At 42.0% G+C, this 19,098-nt stretch overlaps 1 protein-coding gene across 1 annotated transcript in view; it reads left to right on the top strand.

The window, feature by feature from the left end:
* Positions 1 to 9,538: 9,538 nt before the first annotated feature.
* The window catches only part of NPEPPS (aminopeptidase puromycin sensitive), a 65,677-nt gene continuing 56,117 nt past the window's right edge, over positions 9,539 to 19,098 (top strand). The window contains exon 1 of the mRNA XM_028519041.2: positions 9,539 to 10,040. Within this exon, the coding sequence (XP_028374842.1) occupies positions 9,783 to 10,040 (258 nt within the window). The 5' untranslated portion in view covers positions 9,539 to 9,782. The remainder of the gene's footprint in view (positions 10,041 to 19,098) is intronic.

The raw sequence follows: 19,098 nt of genomic DNA, 5'->3' as shown, positions 1-19,098 counted from the left end.
ACACATTAGGATAGGGCCCAGTAAGAGTTCAGGGTTCTCTAATGCAGAATCCCTAAAACTGTGGCTCTTACTTCACAGTTAATATAGGTTTGGGGCAAGAAAAATATCTCTCAGCCCTGGCTGGCGTAGCTCAGTGGATTGAGCGCGGCTGGGAACCAAAGTGTCCCAGGTTCGATTCCCAGCCAGGGTACATTCCTGGATTGCAGGCCATAACCCCCAGCAACCGCACATTGATCTCTCTCTCTCTCTGCCCCCTCCTTCCCTCTCTAAAAATAGATAAATAAAATCTTTAAAAAAAAAAATCTCTCTTGAATGTTTGAATTATGCCTGTTTGCCTAAGGAGTTTTGTCCTTTTTTTCATGCCCTAATTCCTGGTGTCTGCTCCCTAGGATGTCTGCGCTATGTACTTCATTCTCAGTGAATGTATATTTTATACAGTGTGATCCCACTTTGAACTAAAATAGACCATGTCTAGAAGTCTGAGGGTACAGCTTCCCAGGACTAAAGAATCTAAGCAGTTGGAATTGCTTTTTGTCTCTTTGGTTTCTTCTTGAGTCAATTCACAAAATAGAGATGTTACCATCTAGGTTTCATTTAAAAAAAGGGCACCAGATCCCAAAGGCTAGCCTTCATACTGAGACTATTCCTGTTACAGTCTCCAGGGGGTTCCTCCCCACCTATCTGGGTTTGTTTTGCCCGCCGCCTGAGGAAAGATGTCTCTTAATACCAGAGATCAGTGAAAAGGAAAGGCATTTATTATTCATTTGAAATAACACAAACTAAAGTTCCCCACAAATGCACACAGTCCTCCCAGCACCCTCCACGTGGCAAAAGGGAGCACTTCCAAAGCCTCGTGGTCCCAACCAAGACACCAAAGCCACGTGGTCCTAAACATATGCGTGGTCCCAAAAAGAGAGACCCCCAATGGCTCCTGCGCCTCCGTTTAAATCCCAGCGCTAATCTTCCGCTGCAGCCCCATTTCCGGCTCCTCCCACAATTGGCCACAGCTGCCCGCATTCTGGGCCGGTGTGGCCCTGTGGTGTGGAGCCAATTATCTCCAGGCTCTTCTGGACCCTATTACAGATCCCTATTTGGGGCTCCCCTCTTGGCTGCACCCTGTCACATTCCCTAGAAAATGTGGAATATCTGAAAATGGAATGGTCCTTGATGATTACCTTACAGTCTCTCTTCAGCTCCAGCATTATTTGTTTGTTGGGAACAAGATAGATGACTTGCAGTTCAGTCCTGTGCAGAAGCAGGCTGCAAGCCAATTTCTAGCTTCTCCTACACTTTTTAAGTGTTTATTAATCTGAACTCCTATGCAAATTAGGGAGGTTGGCAGTGGAAAGATTTCCATCCACTGTTCTTTAAGATATGTGGCTAAAACTCCAACGCAAATTGCTTTCATAAAGTAACACCCTGTACGATGTGACTTTACCAAGTCGGCAGGGCTTAACGTCTTAGGTCTCTTTTCTTCACCCTGCCCTTAACCTAGGGTTGGACAGAAATTGAAAATGATTCTCTTCACTAGGCTTGGGATCAGGGATTGATTGAGTGAGAACTAATTCTGATGTAAATTCTTCTTGTCAGGGATTTAAAAAGCAAACAGAAATAGAGCCAAGAGCGGAGAAACTGAGGCCATCTGATTGTTGCCAAGCTTCTGAGATTTCTAATCCTCTTGGCTACTTTACTGGTTCAGCCCCTCACTTTTTTTTTGGATTTGAAGTCAAGGCAACATCGTTGCTAAGTCAATTTCAGAATGAAAGCTCCCAAAACTGTAACCTTTAAAGACTGGGGTTTCCAGAAGAAATGTAGCAGCATTCCAGAGACCCGCGCATCAGACACAGACACAGACATATGTATTCTTGCCTGTAGCAGGGGGTGTTGGCTTTACTCCTTAACTCACGTTCTGCAACACTGTGGTGGCTAACCCTTCATAAGAGGGGATAGACAGACAGGCTCATCTCAATTTCAAGGTTACCAGCAACGGACCTGGGTTTAGTCATGTCGTTGCCAGTCATTTGGGATTTGTACATAATCTTGGGGTAGTGGTTATGAAAAAGGAAGCAAAAGTACTGAAATAAAAAGGGAGGGGCGAAAAAGCTAGAAAGGAAGTAAGACAGGTGGAAATGTCTGACTTTTTCAACTTCCTGATGGAAAGATACCAAGAGAAATAAAACTCTTTCAACTCTGAGGACCTTTCTTTGGCCCTATTTGGATGCATATAGTGTCATATTGCCAACTCCAAATATATATATATATTTATATACATATATGTGCACACAGATACACACACACACACATATATATCACCTGCTATATCACAGTAATTTTCCAGGAGAGGATACACTTTAAAGCACATGGAATTAATCTACCTCCCTTTCACAAAGAACACAGGATGGGCAGGCAACATTCCGTCTACTCCCCGCATTTCCAACGGTCATCCCAACAGCCATTTGAAGTCACAGAAAAGAGCCAAGGTTGTGGTCTTGGGGTGTCAGCTTCCTATGGATTGCTCTCCGACTTTCTGTGTCGCTGGCTTTTGGAACCTCTCTGCCATCTTCTGCATGTAAGATTCATATTAGTGAAATTAGAGTTATAATTCCACTCTTGAAACTGACAATGAAGACAATTTCTGAGTCAGGGAGGCTAAATAGTAGCAGTAATGCTTCATTTCATCGGATGTGGTGGGTTTTATAACAGCCTTCCAAAGCCTTCTACATCTTCCCCTTCCCTTTTTGGTGTTTCACAGCCAGCGTGTCTTTCCCTCCTGCCTCAGAGTTCGGCTCCCTAAGCCAACTCCTTGATATTCTCTTTGCTTTGAAGCAGCTCTTTCAATCATTTGCTTTGTATATCCTTTACAGCAACTCTTTATCTACTACTCTTGCTATAAAGGCCATTCTGATGTTAAGGACATGATAGCCCCCTCTTTTTATAGAAATCCCCAAACGACAGGTATAATTTTTTTTTTTAAAGAAAAGCATGCATTATGCACCTTACCTGCTCTACAAATGGGGAGACCTAAGCAGAGAAACTGGTAAGACTTGCTCTAGGTCATGAGGAGGTGATAAAACTGGGACTACGTGATCAGACTCAGACTACTGCTTGAAAACTAAAGACAAAAGTGCCTAAGAGTAGAATGACCGATTCATTTTTTTTCTTAACTTTTTATTGACGTGTATCACCTGCATAGGTTTTTCAGTTTGCATAGAGAAGCCTAGACACCTGTTAGAGGCGGAGCTAATGACTTTGGCCCACCACTGACTTCCCCACGCCCTCTGAAGTGCCACGGAGGGAGAAGACATTGTTTTCTTTAAACCAAAGACTGTATATTGGACCTAATATTATCACATTATAGTATTGGGCATCCACCATAATTTTATTTTATTTTATTTTTCAAACATGTTCATTGAAATGTAATTCACATACCATAAAATTCTCCCATGTGATGTTTGGTTTGGGGCATATTCACAGAGCTGTGCAACAACCACCGCAATCTAAGTATAGAACTTTATTTTTGTTTATTTTTATAAGATTTTATTTATTTTTAAAGAGAGGGGAAGGAAGGGAGAAAGAGAGGGAAGGAAACATTGACTTGCCAGAGAAACATCAGTTGGTTGCCTCTTGCAAGCCCCCAACCGGGGACCTGGCCCACAGCTCAGATATGTGCCCTGACTGGGAATCGAACTTGTTCCCTTTTGGTTTACAGGATGACACCCAGTCCACTAAGCCACACCAGTCACTGTTCAACTTTGCTATTTTTTTTTTGGGGGGGTCGGTTCAATTACAGTTTACATTCAGTATTATTTGGTATTAGTATCAGGTGTTCAGCATAGTAGTTAGACAATCATATAGTTTACAAAGTGTACCCCCTGATATTTCTAGTACACTCGCCTGGCACCACACATAGTTATTACAATGTTATTGGCTCTATTCTGTATGCTGTGCTTTACAGCCCCATGGCTCTTTTGTAACTATCAATTTGTACTTCTTAATCCTTTCACCTTTTTTTTTCTTTAATCCTCACCCGAGGACATGCTTATTGATTTTAAAGCGTGGAGAAGGACAGAGAGAGGGAGAGAAACATCGACGCTGTCTGAACTGCAACTAGGCATGCGCCTTGACCAGGAATCCAACCTGTCCCCTTTTGGTTTACAGGACAACATTCCAGCCAACTTAGTCACACGGGCCAGGGCCAACCTTTCACCTTTTCTCTCCCCATCTCCCAACCGCCCCTCCCCTCTGAGGGAAATGAATGTCCAAGAGGACTCGTGTTCTTCACGTCAGTTATTCCCCGGAAGCCTGCCTTGAGCATATATGAGACTGTTAGCTAGTCTTTGCTTATGGGACTGTATGAGAACTTCAATTCCCTGTATCAAGTCGTAGGCAGGAGGCTGACTTTACTCTTGACTTGCTGCATTGGAACCTCTTGGGTCAGGGGACTAGGGATGGGGCCAATTTAGCTTCTCTTTTTCCTCTGCAGATCACAAGTACTGCTGCCATGACGTCTATGGGTCTGAAGTATTTTTGGCTTTGGTCTTAAAATCACTTTCTCTGATTTTATAAAAGAAGGTTGCCTCTAGTCTTAGGTTCACATAGTGGGGCATACATCTTCTACACGTAGGAAAGGATACAGACTGGTAAAACATTCTCTCCTGGTCAATTGGTGAGCTAGGGCAGTAACAACTGAGTTGTACTTTGTACAGGGCTCCGTACGGACAGTTGTAAAATAATTAGAAATCAATCTCTTGCTAGCGGTACACCTTGAAAAGATATCCACATAAAAACAAATTAAAAATACAACTACAGAACAAAAGAAACAAATACAAATACATCAGCAAAAGCTAGTACTTGGGAGCTGATGGGAAAGGGTTGGGTGGAGTTAGTCAAGGGAGACTACCTGGAAAAGATGAGTTTTAAAGGAAGGGAGGGGCATGGTTTGCTGACAAGATCAGGTCTTCCCAGCAATGCATGAGCAATGGTAGAGAAGAGAGAATGGACAAGCAATAAGGGCCAAATGGTAAACAGGTTAGCTTGCTAAGACTGGAAAATCTATGCTACAGGACAAGAAGAAAAAAACCTCAGAAAATGGTGAGGATAGTTCATGGAGAGCCTTAAGTGGTTATAAATTGAATCTTCTTTAACAGACAAAGGAGAACCTTATGGGTTCTTGCATAATGAAAGTAACTTTTTGCCCTGGCTGGTATGGCTCAGCGGATTGAGTGCTGGCCTGCAAACCGAAAGGTTGTGGGTTTGACTCCTGGTCAGGGCACATGTCTGGGTTGTGGGTCAGATCTCCAGTTGGGGATGTGAAAGAGGCAACTAATTGGTGTATTTCCTGCACATCGATGTTTCTCTCCCTCTCTTTCCCCCTCCTTTCCCCTCTTTCTGAAACTAAAACAATAAAATCTTTTTTTAAAAGAACACTTTTTTTTTAAAGAAGAAGCCATGGAGGGATGTCTTTTTTTCTTTTTCTTTTTTTTAGATTTTATTTATTTATTTTCAGAGAGGGAAGGGAGGGAGAAAGAGAGAGAGAAACATCAATGTGTGGTTGCTGGGGGTCAGGGCCTGCAACCCAGGCATGTACCCTGACTGAGAATTGAACCTGCGACACTTTGGTTTGCAGCCTGCACTCAATCCACTAAGCTATGTCAGCCAGGACTAAAAGAACACTTTTAAAGAAGACTGACATACAGATATATTAGAATAAAACATGCCCTAGCTAGAGTGGCTCAGTGGATTGAGCACCAGTCTGTGAACCAAAGGGTTGCCAGTTTGATGGGGCGCATGAAAAGCAACCACACATTGATGTTTCTCTCTTTCTCCCTCCCTTACCCTCTCTAAAAATAACTAAATAAAATCTTTTAAAAAAAGAATGAAACAAACTGGAGACTTAGAAAAATAGAAAAACTGTTGCAAATTTTTCCAGGAGAGGGGTGAGGGAAAGGCTGGATCCTAATTATTAGCTATGGCCTTGGGCAAATCACTGAATCTGTGTGCCTGTTTTGTCATCTGTAAAATGGGAATAATGGTGTCCACTCACTAGAGTTGTTGAAAGGATTAAATGAATTAATACTTGAAAAGTGTTTAGCAAACACTTAATACATTATTATTCAATTATTAATTATATTATTACTCTATTATTATTTCTATGACCAAGAAGCCGTCATAGAAATGCATGTTTAAAAAAGGTCCCATCTCACATGTCAGTTTGAAAGGACTGCAGGGTTTTTTTTGAAAAATATGTTTTATTGATTATGCTATTACATTTGTCCCACTATCCCCCTTTTATGCCCCTCCACCCTGCACACCCTCTCTGACCCACATTCCCCACCTTTAGTTCATGTCCATGTGTCATATTTATAAGCTCTTGGCTTCTACATTTCCTATACTATTCTTACCCTTCCTCTGTCTATTTTCTACCTACCATCTATGCTACTTATTCTCTGTACCTTTTCCCCCTCTCTCCTCCTCCCCTGTTGATAACCCTCCATGTGATCTCCATTTCTGTGGTTCTGTTCCTGTTCTAGTTGTTTGCTTAGTTTGTTTTTGTTTTTGTTTTAGGTGTGGTTGTTAATTATTGTGAGTTTGCTGTCATTTTATTGTGCATGTTTCTTATCTTCTTTTTCTTAGATAAATCCCTTTAACATTTCATATGCTAAGGGCTTGGTGATGATGAACTCCTTTAACTTGACCTTATCTGGGAAGCACTTTATCTGCCCTTCAGTTCTAAATGATAGTTTTACCTGATATAGGAATCTTGGATTTAGCCTTTCATGACTGCAAATACTTCTTTCCAGTCCCTTCTTGCCTGCAAGATTTCTTTTGAGAAATCAGCTGACAATCTTATGGAACTCCTTTGTAGGTAACTGTCTCCTTTTCTCTTGCTGCTTTTAAGATTCTCTCCTTCTCTTTAATCTTGGGTAATATAATTAGGATGTGCCTTGGTGTGTGCTTCCTTGGGTCCAACTTCTTTGGGACTCTCTGAGCCTCCTAGACTTCCTGGAAGCCTATTTCCTTAGCCAGAATGGGGAAGTTCTCCTTTATTATTTGTTCAAATAACTTTTCCACTTGTTGCTCTTCCTCTTCTCCTTTTGGTACCCCTATAATTCGGATGTTGGAATGTTTCAAGATGTCCTGGAGGTTCCTAAGCCTCTCTTCATTTTTCTGAATTCTTATTTTTTCATTCTTTTCTGATTGGATGTTTCTTTCTTCTTCCTGGTCCACTCCATTAATTTGAGTCCCAGTTTCTTTCCCATCACTATTGGTTCCCTGTACATTTTCCTTTATTTCACTTAGCATAGCCTTCATTTTTTCCTCTAATTTGCCACCAAATTCAACCAATTCTGTGAGCATCCTGATCACCAGTGTTTTGAACTGTGCATCTGATAAGTTGTCTATGTCTTCATTGCTTAGTTGTATTTTTTTTGGAGATTTGATCTGTTCTTTTGTTTTTTGTTTTTTTGTGTGTGTTTGTTTGTTTGTTTTTGTTTTGACGTGCCTGTTATGTGTGAGGGGTGGAGCCTTAGGTGTTTGCCCAGGCAGGTCAACTCAGTCGCTGTGTTGTGACGCAGTATGTGAGGCAGGGGTCTGAGAGGAAACAATGGCGCTTGCTCCGCTCTGTGTTGGATTTCAGTCCTTTCTGCTGCTTCCCCCAAGCAAACTGGGCCTTTCTGGTGCTGATTCCCAGGTGAGTGGGCTTGTGTATGTTCTAGGACCCTGTGGGTCCCTCCAACGAACTCTCCTGTGAGCCTGGGAGTCTCTTCCAGCACCTCAACCCCCACAGGTGTTTCCAATCGGTGGTTTGAGGCTTTATTTCCCCACGCTGGGATCCTGGGTCGTGCGGTCTATCTTGCTCCCCAGTCTCGCCTGGTTTATCTGTGTGAGAATGTGGGACTGGATGCGCCATGCCCCTATACAATCTGCTGCCTTGCTGGGTCCGCCAACTGCCGCTTTGCGCACCCGGGGTCCACCAGCCGCCCTGCCGCCACCCCTCTCTGCCCGGCCGCCTTCGCCCCTCCTACCAGTCTGGATGAAGGTGTCTACTTTAACTCCTCGGTTGTCTGACTTCCATGCAGTTCAGTTTTCTGTCAGTACTGAGTATTTTTTGGTTTTTAAATTGTTGTTGTCCTTATTTTGGTTGTGCAAGGAGGCACAGTGTGTCTACCTACATCTACCTACGCCTCCATCTTGGCCGGAAGTCGAGGACTGCAGGGTTTCAGTCTGTCTTAAAAGTTATGTAGAGCCCTGGCTGGCATGGCTCAGTTGGTTGGGTATCATCCCACAAAGCAAAAGGCTGCTGGTTCGATTCCCAGTCAGGGCACATACCTGGTCTGTGGGTTTGGTCTGTTCAAGAGAGGCAACCAATCACTGTTTCTCTCTCACATGGATGTTTCAAAACCTTTCTCCCTCTCTCCCCCTTCTAAAAATAAATAAATAAAATCTTTTAAAGAAAAAGGCATGTAGGATTCAGAGGATGAAGCTGGCAAGCAAGCCCTTGGAGCTATTGAACATCCAAAATGTGGGTAGTTGGAATTCAGATGTGTTGTCAATGTAAACACACTGGATTTTAAAGCCTTAGACTACATGTTGACATGATAATATTTTGGATATGTCAGGTTAAATAAGATGTATCAATGTCATCTGTTTTCTTTTTCCTTTTTTTAGATTTTTGGTGTGGCTACTAGAAAATTAAAGCTAGTTGGCTCAGATTATATTTCTATTGTATAGTGCTGGTCCAGTACAACATTCATTACTGGGTTTGGAAATTAAGGGGTTCTACATGAGAAGTTTCTATGAAGGCATATTGGGATTACAGATAAATCTCCTTGCCCTTAATACTTTAAAGTATTTTAAAATATATACTTGTTTGTATATAATTAAGATATATCTTTATTTAAAGGTATGTACATACCTCAATTTGCAAGAAAGCTACAGAACTGAGGGAGCCACAGCTAATTTACCTTTCAAGAACCCACAATTGGTAAAGGTTTTTTTTTAAAAAAGACAAAAATGAAATGGAAAAAGATAAAACATATCTCATTTTCAACGTTAAACAAAAATCTAACTTTTAAAATCACTCCCTCAAAGGTCCTAATACCACTGGTTTAAGTAACGTGGATTATTAAAGGTTTTCTAATTTTTCATGTCATCCCTTGGAAGTCGCTACTTATAATAGGAATAATTATGGATAAAGAGCTTCTGGTTATGGCTTTCCACTGATCTGGAGGTAAAAATCTATTTTAGGGTTTTGCTCTGAGTTGATATTTTAACATTTAAGCCTGTCTGCGCTAACCAACTACCTCGGCTTAAATTTCCAAAGACAGCTGGGGTGGGGGACCTCACACCTTCCCCTCTGCTCCTCAAATTCTTCTCAAATCCTTCCCCGCTGCTTCCTTCTAGAAGGCTTTCCGCTCTCCCCAGCGACGCCGACAGGTGCAGTGCCACCAGGGCGCGACCAGCCCACAGCCCGCGTCCCCGACCCTGAGCCCTTCCGCGGCCCCGGACACGACTCCACCGCTCCGCCCCTGCCCCGCGCACGCGCACGGGGGCGCGCCCCGCTGGCGGGGCCGCGCACGCAGCTGCCGCCGCTGCCACCGCCTCCCTCCCTCGCTCCCTCCCTCCAGGCCCTCCTCCCCTGCCCTCCCCTCCGCCCCCTTCCCCGTAGGCAGTCAACCCGCCCGCATTGACTCCCTCCTGGCCCCTGGCGTTCGGGCTGGGTCTCTCCCCAGCCCCCCAGACTCCCCGGTCGCTCTCCTCAGGCAGTCGCCCGCGCTCGGTGGATGTGGCTGGTAGCCGCCGCCCCCTCTCTCGCTCGCCGCCTGTTCTTTCTCGGCCCTCCGCCTCCTCCCCTCCTCCTTCTCCTCCTCAGCCGCTCCTCTCGCCGCCGCCGCCTCCACAGCCTGGGCCTCGCCGCGATGCCAGAGAAGAGGCCCTTCGAGAGGCTGCCTACCGATGTCTCCCCCATCAACTACAGTCTTTGCCTCAAACCCGACTTGCTGGACTTCACCTTCGAGGGCAAGCTGGAGGCCGCCGCCCAGGTACGGCGACCCTCGGGCGCCGGGGGCGAGCTGCGGAGCCAGCAGTTAGGCCGCGCCCGCGGGCTAGGCTGGGGGCCCGGCGGCAGGGCGGGCTGGCGGGAGGGCCTGGGCGCTGTGGGCCTGGGACCGGGGACGCTGGCTCCGGGACGGGCGCGCCCCTCGGGGGCAGCCGCGGGGCGCCGGGGCTGGTGTGCTCTGCCCTGCTGGGCTGGGACGCGGCCGCGCTGCAGGGAGCGCTGCGGAAGCCGGCAGGCCGGGCCCTGGCGCCCCTCCGGGGCAGGCACACCTGTGCGGGGCATTTCCACTGACCCCTGGCCCTTCCGGGCTTGGTAGTGTTTTGGGAGAGGTTGGAGCGTGTTGGGAGACGCTAGAGGGGTCATCGGAGTCCACTTTCTGTCCCAGCCTCCTGACTCGGTTCTGTTCTATGGTTCTACCTACGCCCCAGGGAGGACACATAGGAAGGGGCGGTCATCTGGGACTCCTCCGGCCGCCGAGCCTTAGCGAGGAGGGGAGAGTCTAGAAGGGGGAGAGGGTGAGGAGAATGTTAATCCTGGGCAGCCTTGCCGAGTTCTCCCCGCCTGCTCCGGCCCAGGGGCTGGGTTTCCAAGCTGATCCGCCCCTCCCCCCTCCCCTTCTCCTCAAGTGACAGTGCAGCAGTGACTTGATTCTCTGCTAACCCCTAGAGAAGCAGAGGGAGGACCCCATCTCCGCTTTTCCTTCCATCTTCTAGTTTTGCAGTCTTTGAAGCAGGTGGATTTATTGCTATAGCGATGGTTGCTTAGCAGTACCCTCCCCTGAAAGAAGCTATTAGTTTTTAGCATACCACTGGTGAAAATATTCCATTACTCTTCATTGCAGTTTTTGGTGAATCATGCTCTCCCCACCTCCCCTCACCCCGTTCGCAGCGTTATCTGAAGTACTGCTTGATTTTGGAGACCATTAATATTGATGCCCTACAAAGGTCCTGAACAGTAGACATTTGTGTTACCATATTATATATTATGTGAGATCTGTAGTGAAAAATGGGAACTGTTTAGCAGTTATCTGGGAAAAGAATGATGCTAAAAACATTTTGTTTCATTTTTCTTTCCACTGCAGGCAGGAGGAAAAATCAGTAGGCCTCAACCTAAAAGAACAGGGTGTGTATGTAGCAGTGAAATGAAAGAAATGTAGACTGGTGTTTGAATGAATTGAAAGTTGGCAGTTGTCTTTGGAAGCCGAGTCCTCAGATTAAAAATATGCCTGAAAGTGTAGAATTAAAAAGTATGCTGTCAGATTTGGGGCACTTGTGTGAAAACATGAGGGCTCTAGGGTCTGGCTTCATCAAAAGGCAAAACTTAACCCTATGAAAGTCAGGTGATCTAGAATTTTTCCATTAAGATTTGTGAATCAGAATGAATGCATCTGAGGTCTAAATTAGGATTTCAGAAGGTTATTTGGGAGATGGTGTTTGTTTAAGCCAAGTGACTAGAGTGTTTGGTATATATTGGCAGGGGGCAGATGGGAGGGATTGTAAACAGTAGTGTGTCTTGTGACTTGGCAAAGGGAGGACCTAGTGATGAATGAGTTCGCATTATGTGAAAAGACTAACATTAAAAAAAAATCATTTGTTTCTTTACCTCATGTTTTGGCACAATAGGTTCAGGATTCTGAGAGAAATATATATTTAAGGAAATTTTTCAGAAAAAAATGGTCAGTAAAGATTTTTCAGTGATTATTTTATGAGGAAGTGACAGTTTTATTTAAGTGTTGGAATGGAACAGTAAGCAGTGATGTATTGTGCTGGCCAAAAGGTTGTTTAGTTTTTTGGGTTTTTTTTACGATGGCTCTAGTAGTGCTTAGTTGTCTTTAACTTTATGCTAAGCAATTTTGTTAGAGTGTATCGTGACAGCTGTCATATCAGCATGCATGAAAAAAACAAAATTGGTGAATTTTTATGCAGCCATTTAATACTGAAGATGGAAGAAGATATGCAACATTTTTTGGCATACTATGCTTTATTGTTTTAAGAAAGGTAAAAATGCCACTGAACCACACAAAAAAGATTTGTACAGTGTATGGAGAAGGTGCTGTGACTGATCGAATGTGTCAGAAATGGTTTGTGAAGTTTCTTGGTGCTATTGACGTTGTGGCCAAATGATTCTTTGCTGCGGGGCTGTCTTATATGTTGGAAGATGTTTAGCAGCACCCCCTGGCCTCTACCCACTAGAAGTCAATAGCAGGAGAAAGCTGATCCACTCAAAATATCCAAATCATTGAAGTTATTGGTGTAAATGAAAAATGTGTCTCTTATTTTACGGAAAAAACTAAATGGATCTTTGGCCAACCCAATACTTCTCCTTATCCCTTCTCTACTTCGTTTTCCAAAGAGACGAGAAATCCTTAAAGACTGGTTTGGGCCATTGAGGGACACATGGTAATGTGCTCCGTATTAGCAGGGACTTGTTGATTTGATACAAGGAAATAAATGAATCTTTTTTGGTAACATAAATTTTTCAAAGCATTTCTTTTCAGAAGTCCTTTTCAGGCTAGGTGGCAACACAAATGAAAGGTGGCATTATAGTGAATTCTAACAGGTGTAATTAAAGGACAGTTGGACTCTTTAATCATTTGAATTGCCACCTTTGGAAGTATAAAGAGGAATTAACAGTAAAAAGCCAACATTATTAGTAAAAAGCATATGTTAATATTTTTTATATCCATGCATTGGAACAATAAACTGTGGTTCTAGGTGATATCTTATAGGGGAAGTCTAAAAATGGGGACAAAATTACACTGTTAGAAACCCAGATTTATTACTGGTATTGGGTCAGTTTTCTAATAGTTGGAATCACATTACACAAAGTATGCAAGTTGCCTGGTTGCTTTAGTTGCAGAATTTTATGATAAGCCCAGAGTATTTGTACAGGTTACATATTAGAAACTGAGTGGATTTTTAACCTGACCTGGGGCGTGGACTTCTGGGGAAGGTGAAGAAATTAGTCAGTGTGCACTAATTTAAAAAGTAGTTGTCTTTCACACAAGTGAATGTGGTTTAGTTCAACAAGTTTTGAGAAGGTATTATCATGGGCCTAGAGCAGCGATTTTTTTTTTAAGATTTTATTTATTTATTTTTAGAGAGGGAAGGGAGGGAGACAGAGAGAGAGAGAGAGAGAGAGAGAGAGAGAGGGAGGGAGAGAGGGAGAGAGAGAGGGAGAGAGAGAGAGAGAAACATCACTGTGCAGTTGCTGGGGGTTATGGCCTGCAACCCAGGCATGTACCCTGGCTGGGAATTGAACCTGCGACACTTTGGTTTGCAGCCTGCACTCAATCCACTGAGCTACACCAGCCAGGGCCTAGAGCAGCGATTTTTAATGGCTGTGACGTGGCAGACACACTGGTATGTTGCATGAATTTTTAAAACATGCAATACTTGACTATATAGTCAGGGGCATTGACCTCTTTTCCTATAGATTGTCAAATTAAAAAATGACAACAGTCAATACAACAATAGCCATCCAGTGTGAATGAATCAAAATTATATCTATTTTTTGGCAGATCAGCAACATGTTTTTTGGTGTACCACAGAATTTTAGTAATTAGTTTGTGTGTGCCGTGAGATGAAAAAGGTTGAAAATCACTGGCTTAGAGAAATGGGACGTTCCCTATTTCCTCCCTTTACATTAGGATATTTGAGAGCAATGGGTTTTTGTAGCTATTTAAAATTCGGACATTCTTGCTTTGTGGATAATTAAAAAATAGATTGCCAGTTCATGTGAGTGGCCACAATTTTTTGTAATGATTGTATAGTGGTTTATACGGTAATTGTTTTTTTTCCTTATGGAAATGTCTCACCTGTGCTGGAGAAAGTAACTTCATCCCTTAAGGCCAGAAGTCACAATATACTAGACAGTCCCTGGCCTCTACCGACAAAATATTCATGTTCCTGATGACTAAATTGGCACTTATAGGAGACTTACAGATAGAGTAGTTTGCTTGGCAGACTAAAACTTGGCATCTAAATGGATGTTATTGTCAACCCTGTGTTATGGAATTTTCTGCCCAGATTTTGCATATTTTCTATGCAGTCATTTTGGTAGTTTTTTTGGTACTTTACAAAATGATAAAATAATTTGTCCAGCATTGTGCTAGATCACTAAATGGTCTTAAGACATTAAATTTGAAAGTCAGTGGTAGCGTATTAATTTGTTCAGATTTGCTATTCTGTTTCTTAAAATACATTTATGAGGAAACACCTAAAACTTTTTTTAAAAAGATTTTCCTTATCTATTCTCAGAGAGAGGGGAAGGGAGGGAGAGAAACATCCATGTGTGAGAGAAACATCAGTTGGTTGCCTCTCTCACACCCCCACTGGAGACCTGGCCCATAACCCAGGCATGTGCCCTGACAGGGAATTGAACCACTGACCCTATGGTTTGTAGGTTAAAGTTCAATCCACTGATCTATACCAACCAGGACCCTAAGAAACTTTTCTACTTTAAGCTTTATCTAATACATCTGGCAATGAATTTTGCAGTGAATTTTCCGGATAAATGAAGTTTACTCTTTGAGTCATTTAGAATTTTAAAAATGTTTACTGATTTGCATGGAAATATTCCTAAAATATATTTTAGAACATTCTATAATTCCTCATAATATAGGTTTGTTTCTTTTTTAAAATACTGGACATCATTCTGAACGTCTGTTATAGCCATAGATTACCCAAAACTATGTACTATGATTTATTAATTTCATAACTGTTCTTTAAAGTTTTTTGTTTGTTTTCCTTACTCAGGTTATTATTTTTTGCTGCTTATTGTGCCTTGTTGCTGCCTATTGTGAAATTTTCTTCCTTCATCTGTTTTACTGAACTTGATCTGAAAGAGTTTAAGTAACCAGATAAAATAAGTTTGTTTGAATTTAAAAAGAAATTTCTAAGTGAAGGTTTGGTGGATTCTCCTCTGAATGAAGGGTATGAGCTTAATTGTATGGACTTTGTATCATCTATTCTGGCTTTTCATACAGGCTTTTTTTTTTTTTAACTTCCTGCTTCTGTATAATTGATACTGCCCAATACAACCTGGATAAATGTAGTCTTACGTAGTAAATTATCTATGAAACTTTTCTGAACTTTGCTACATAAATGAGCCTGCTCTTATTGTAAAGTAAGTTTTATTCTAATCTATATGTGAGTCAGTGGCAAAGGGCTGAGTCTCCTAGTAGTTGTTTTGTTGTTAACTGAGATTAGTTCTCCAGGCCTTGGAGACTTCATTTCGAATACCATACAAGCATGTGGTTCTCAGTTTATTTCGCCAGTTGTGGTCACTTTAAAATTTTATTTTAAATTAGGACATATTATAGAAATATGGATAAGTAACCCACCACCAATGGATATGGATAAGTAAATCCACCAATATGGATTTAGCAAATACTGATATTTTGCCCCACTTGCATCAGACTGTGCATGATTTTGTGGGGGAAATGAAATGTCACAGGTCACTACAGCTCATTTCCATTTCTTCCCACCCACACCCCCATGGTAACTGCTCTCTTTAGGTAGATAAGTATTATTCCTATACATAGTTTAAAAGTTTTGTTGTGTATGTAAGTAACCACAGACAATAAATGGCAATGTTCTGTATATTTAACATTTTTACATTAATGGTAGTTATGACTTTCGGCAAGTTGCCCTTTTCAATGTCTCTTTTGTTACAAAACTTGGCTCAGCTTGTGTTTACCAATTATTTGCTCCTTATTATCTTTAGAAATTATTGCCCTGTTCTACAAAGACAACAGTTATTACAAAATTTTAACGATGGAAATGCTTGTTAGGCCAAGTGACTCAAGCTTCAGGCTGACTGGTATTTGGAATTGTCACACTGGAGATTTCCTTTTACTACAATATTAGGACTTTGGCAATCAGGAAAAAAACCTCTTGAGTCTTCCCGTAGTACATGTAAGATGTATTTCTGAGTGGCTGTAGTAAAGACTCATTCAGGAAAAAAAATTATCTCAGATTGCTGCCTTCCTAGCTCTTAGGGAACTTCCGTAAAATTCTTACAAATGGTCAAGCTGCCTCTTCAGTAGAGCTGTTTCTTGGCTTCGGTTCTGTGGAAGCACAGTCTGGTGAAACTCCAAAAAGACTTAACCCTGGATTTGAAACAAAGAATACACTAATGTGCCATTCTTTTCTTTTCTTTTTCTTTTTTTTAATTTTTAGAGAGGGAAAGGGAGAGAGAAAGAGAGAGAGAAACATCAAAGTGTGGTTGCCTCTCATGTGCTCCCTACTGGGGACCTGGCCTGCAACCCAGGCATGTGCCCCAGACTGGGAATCAAACCAGCGACACTTTGATTTGCTGGCTGGCACTCAGTCCACTGAGCCACACCAACCAGGGCTAATGTTCCATTCTTTAATAGCATCAAATGGAAAAGTTGAAAATAAGCTTGTTATTAACACAGTTTTGTATGCCTGCTTTAATATTTTGCTCTCTTTGGAGCTTGGAAACTGAAGATCTTTAATGCTCAAGTTCCTTTGCTTTATTACCTATATTTTTGATAGTGGAACATACAGGTAATATGCAAGAACATGATGGTGTTAGTATGTGAAAAATCACATACAGAATCATCAGGTCAATGCTATTGTTGGGAAAGCATCAAAAAGAGCAGTGTTATAGTGTAGTAGTCAAACAAGCATATGCTTAAGTTTACATGGATATTTTAAATTATCTTCCTTGGGTAGTATATGTATGCTGATATCCAAAGTGCTATATATTATAGTACATAGTTCTGAAATTTTATATCATTCTGATCAGACACTTACACACGTGTTAGGTGAACACTGTTAGGTGATATTCAAAGTAACATCTTTGTGATTAGAGCATATTTAATCTTGGTCTTTGTGTATGTGCCTTAATAATGTCTGTTAAGTGATTACTGTGTATCAGGCACTAAGTGCTACAACAGGCACTTTCTATGGATTATCCTGTTTAAAATGCATCTCTAAGATGACTATACTGTCTGATTTTTAAAATTTGAGGGAGATTTTTAAAAAAGATTTTATTTATTTATTTTTAGAGAGAGGGGAAGGGAGAGAGAAAGAGGGGGAAAAAAATATTGATGTGGGAGAGATACATGGATCAGTTGTCTCTCGCATACTCCTAACTGGGGACTTGGCCTGCAACCCAGGCACGTGCCCTGACTGGGAATCAAACTGGTGACCTTCAGGTTCGCAGGCCGGCTCTCAGTCCACTGAGCCACACTAGCCAGGGCAAGTTCTTTTTTAAAAAAGATTTTATTTATTTATTTATTTTTAGATAGAGGGGAAGAGAGAAAGAAAGACAGGGAGAGAAACATTGATGTTTGGTTGCCTCTCACATGCCCCCCACTGGGGACCTGGCCTGCAACCCAGGCATGTGCACTGACTGGCCATCAAACCTGTGACCCTTTGCTTTGCAGGCCAGCACTCAGTCCATTGAGCCTCACCAGCCTGGGCCTTTTTTTTTTTTTTTTTTTTTTAAGATTTTATTTATTTATTTTAGAAAGAGGTGAAGGGTGGGAGAAAGAGGAAGAGAAACATCAGTGTGAGTGCACTGTGCCTTTCCAAAGTGTATTCTTTCCCTCAGAATGTGGTAATAGTAGTGGGATAAATATAGTATCATTGGCATATGCAGTGTTGTATAGGTGTCTTGACATTGGTAGATTAATTGCTTGGCTACCATTAAATTCACTGTAGATGCTGATGGATGAAAATATGGTTGCCTAGATAAAGATTAAGATGTGTAACTAAACCAGTTATTATTCTGTTGGCATAAACGTCAAGCTATGGAAAGTTTTGGTTCATTTTACCCTTTGGAGAACACCTAGTGAGTGCTTCATTTCTCTGTTTCTGAATTTTTTAGAAGTCATTTAATGAATAACCAAAGATTTTTTTTTTGTTGTTCAAATGTAGTGCTGTAGTTGCCAATTAGGACGTAAAAGTTGTAGTGCTATTTAGGTATGTTCTGGTGAAATAAATACTGTGACGGACTATTATCACTTACTGAATTAAAACAGATTGCCCTGGCTAGTGTGGCTCAGTGGATCTGGTGGCGGCCTGCGAACCATAGGATCGCTGGTTTGATTCCCAGTTAGGGCACATGCCTGGGTTGTGGGCCAGGTCCCCAGTAGGGAGTGCGTGAGAGGCAACCACACGCTGATTTTCTCACCCTCTCTTTCTCCCTTCCTTCCCTTCTCTCTAAAAATAAATGAATAAATTCTTTTTTTTAATCTAAAGGAGCCGCTTCTCTTTTTTAATTTTATTATTTTTTATTTTTTTAAAGATTTTATTTTTATTTATTTTTTTAGAGAGGGAAGGGAGGGGGGAGAGAGAGAGAGAGAGGGAGAGGGAGAGGGAGAGAGAGAGGGAGAGAGGGAGAGAAACATCGATGTGCAGTTGTTGGGGGTCATGGCCTGCAACCCAGGAATGTGCCCTGACCTGGGAATTGAACCTGCGATGCTTTGGTTTGCAGCTGGTGCTCAATCCACTGAGCTACACCAGCCAGGGCTCTTTTTTTTTTTTTTTTTAAATAAATAAATTCTTTAAAAAAACAGGTTTATTAAATGACATTTGTTTAGGAACAGGAAGATTGATTTATGAGAAGGATTTAAAAGTGTTTATTGATTTCAGAGAGAGAGGGAGGGAGAGAGAGAGAGAAACCTAGATGTGAGAGAGCAATGTCAATTGGTTGCCTCCTGTATGTGCCCCGACTAAGGATCGAACCTACAACCTAGGTATTTGTCCTGACAGGGAGTCAAACCCCCAACCTTTTGGTGTACGTGATGATGCTCCAACCAACTGAGCCACACTGGCCAGGACTGATTTTTTTTTAATGAGCCCAAATGTATAATGAACCAATGCTTTGTGTGTTAGAGATTTTGACAGTCTGTTACATAAAGGCTTAATAACATTCTATGTGTAATATAGGTCAGATAATTTTAGTTTAAAGATAATATTTATGTATGGGTTAATAAAATTATTACTCTTAGGTATAGCTTTCATATACAATTGATATTATATTACTGCTGTATCGTTACCTAGTTG

Source organism: Phyllostomus discolor, chromosome 8, assembly GCF_004126475.2.
Source record: "Phyllostomus discolor isolate MPI-MPIP mPhyDis1 chromosome 8, mPhyDis1.pri.v3, whole genome shotgun sequence".
NCBI classification, from domain to species: domain Eukaryota; kingdom Metazoa; phylum Chordata; class Mammalia; order Chiroptera; family Phyllostomidae; genus Phyllostomus; species Phyllostomus discolor.
This window is presented reverse-complemented; position numbering and strand designations above follow the sequence as displayed.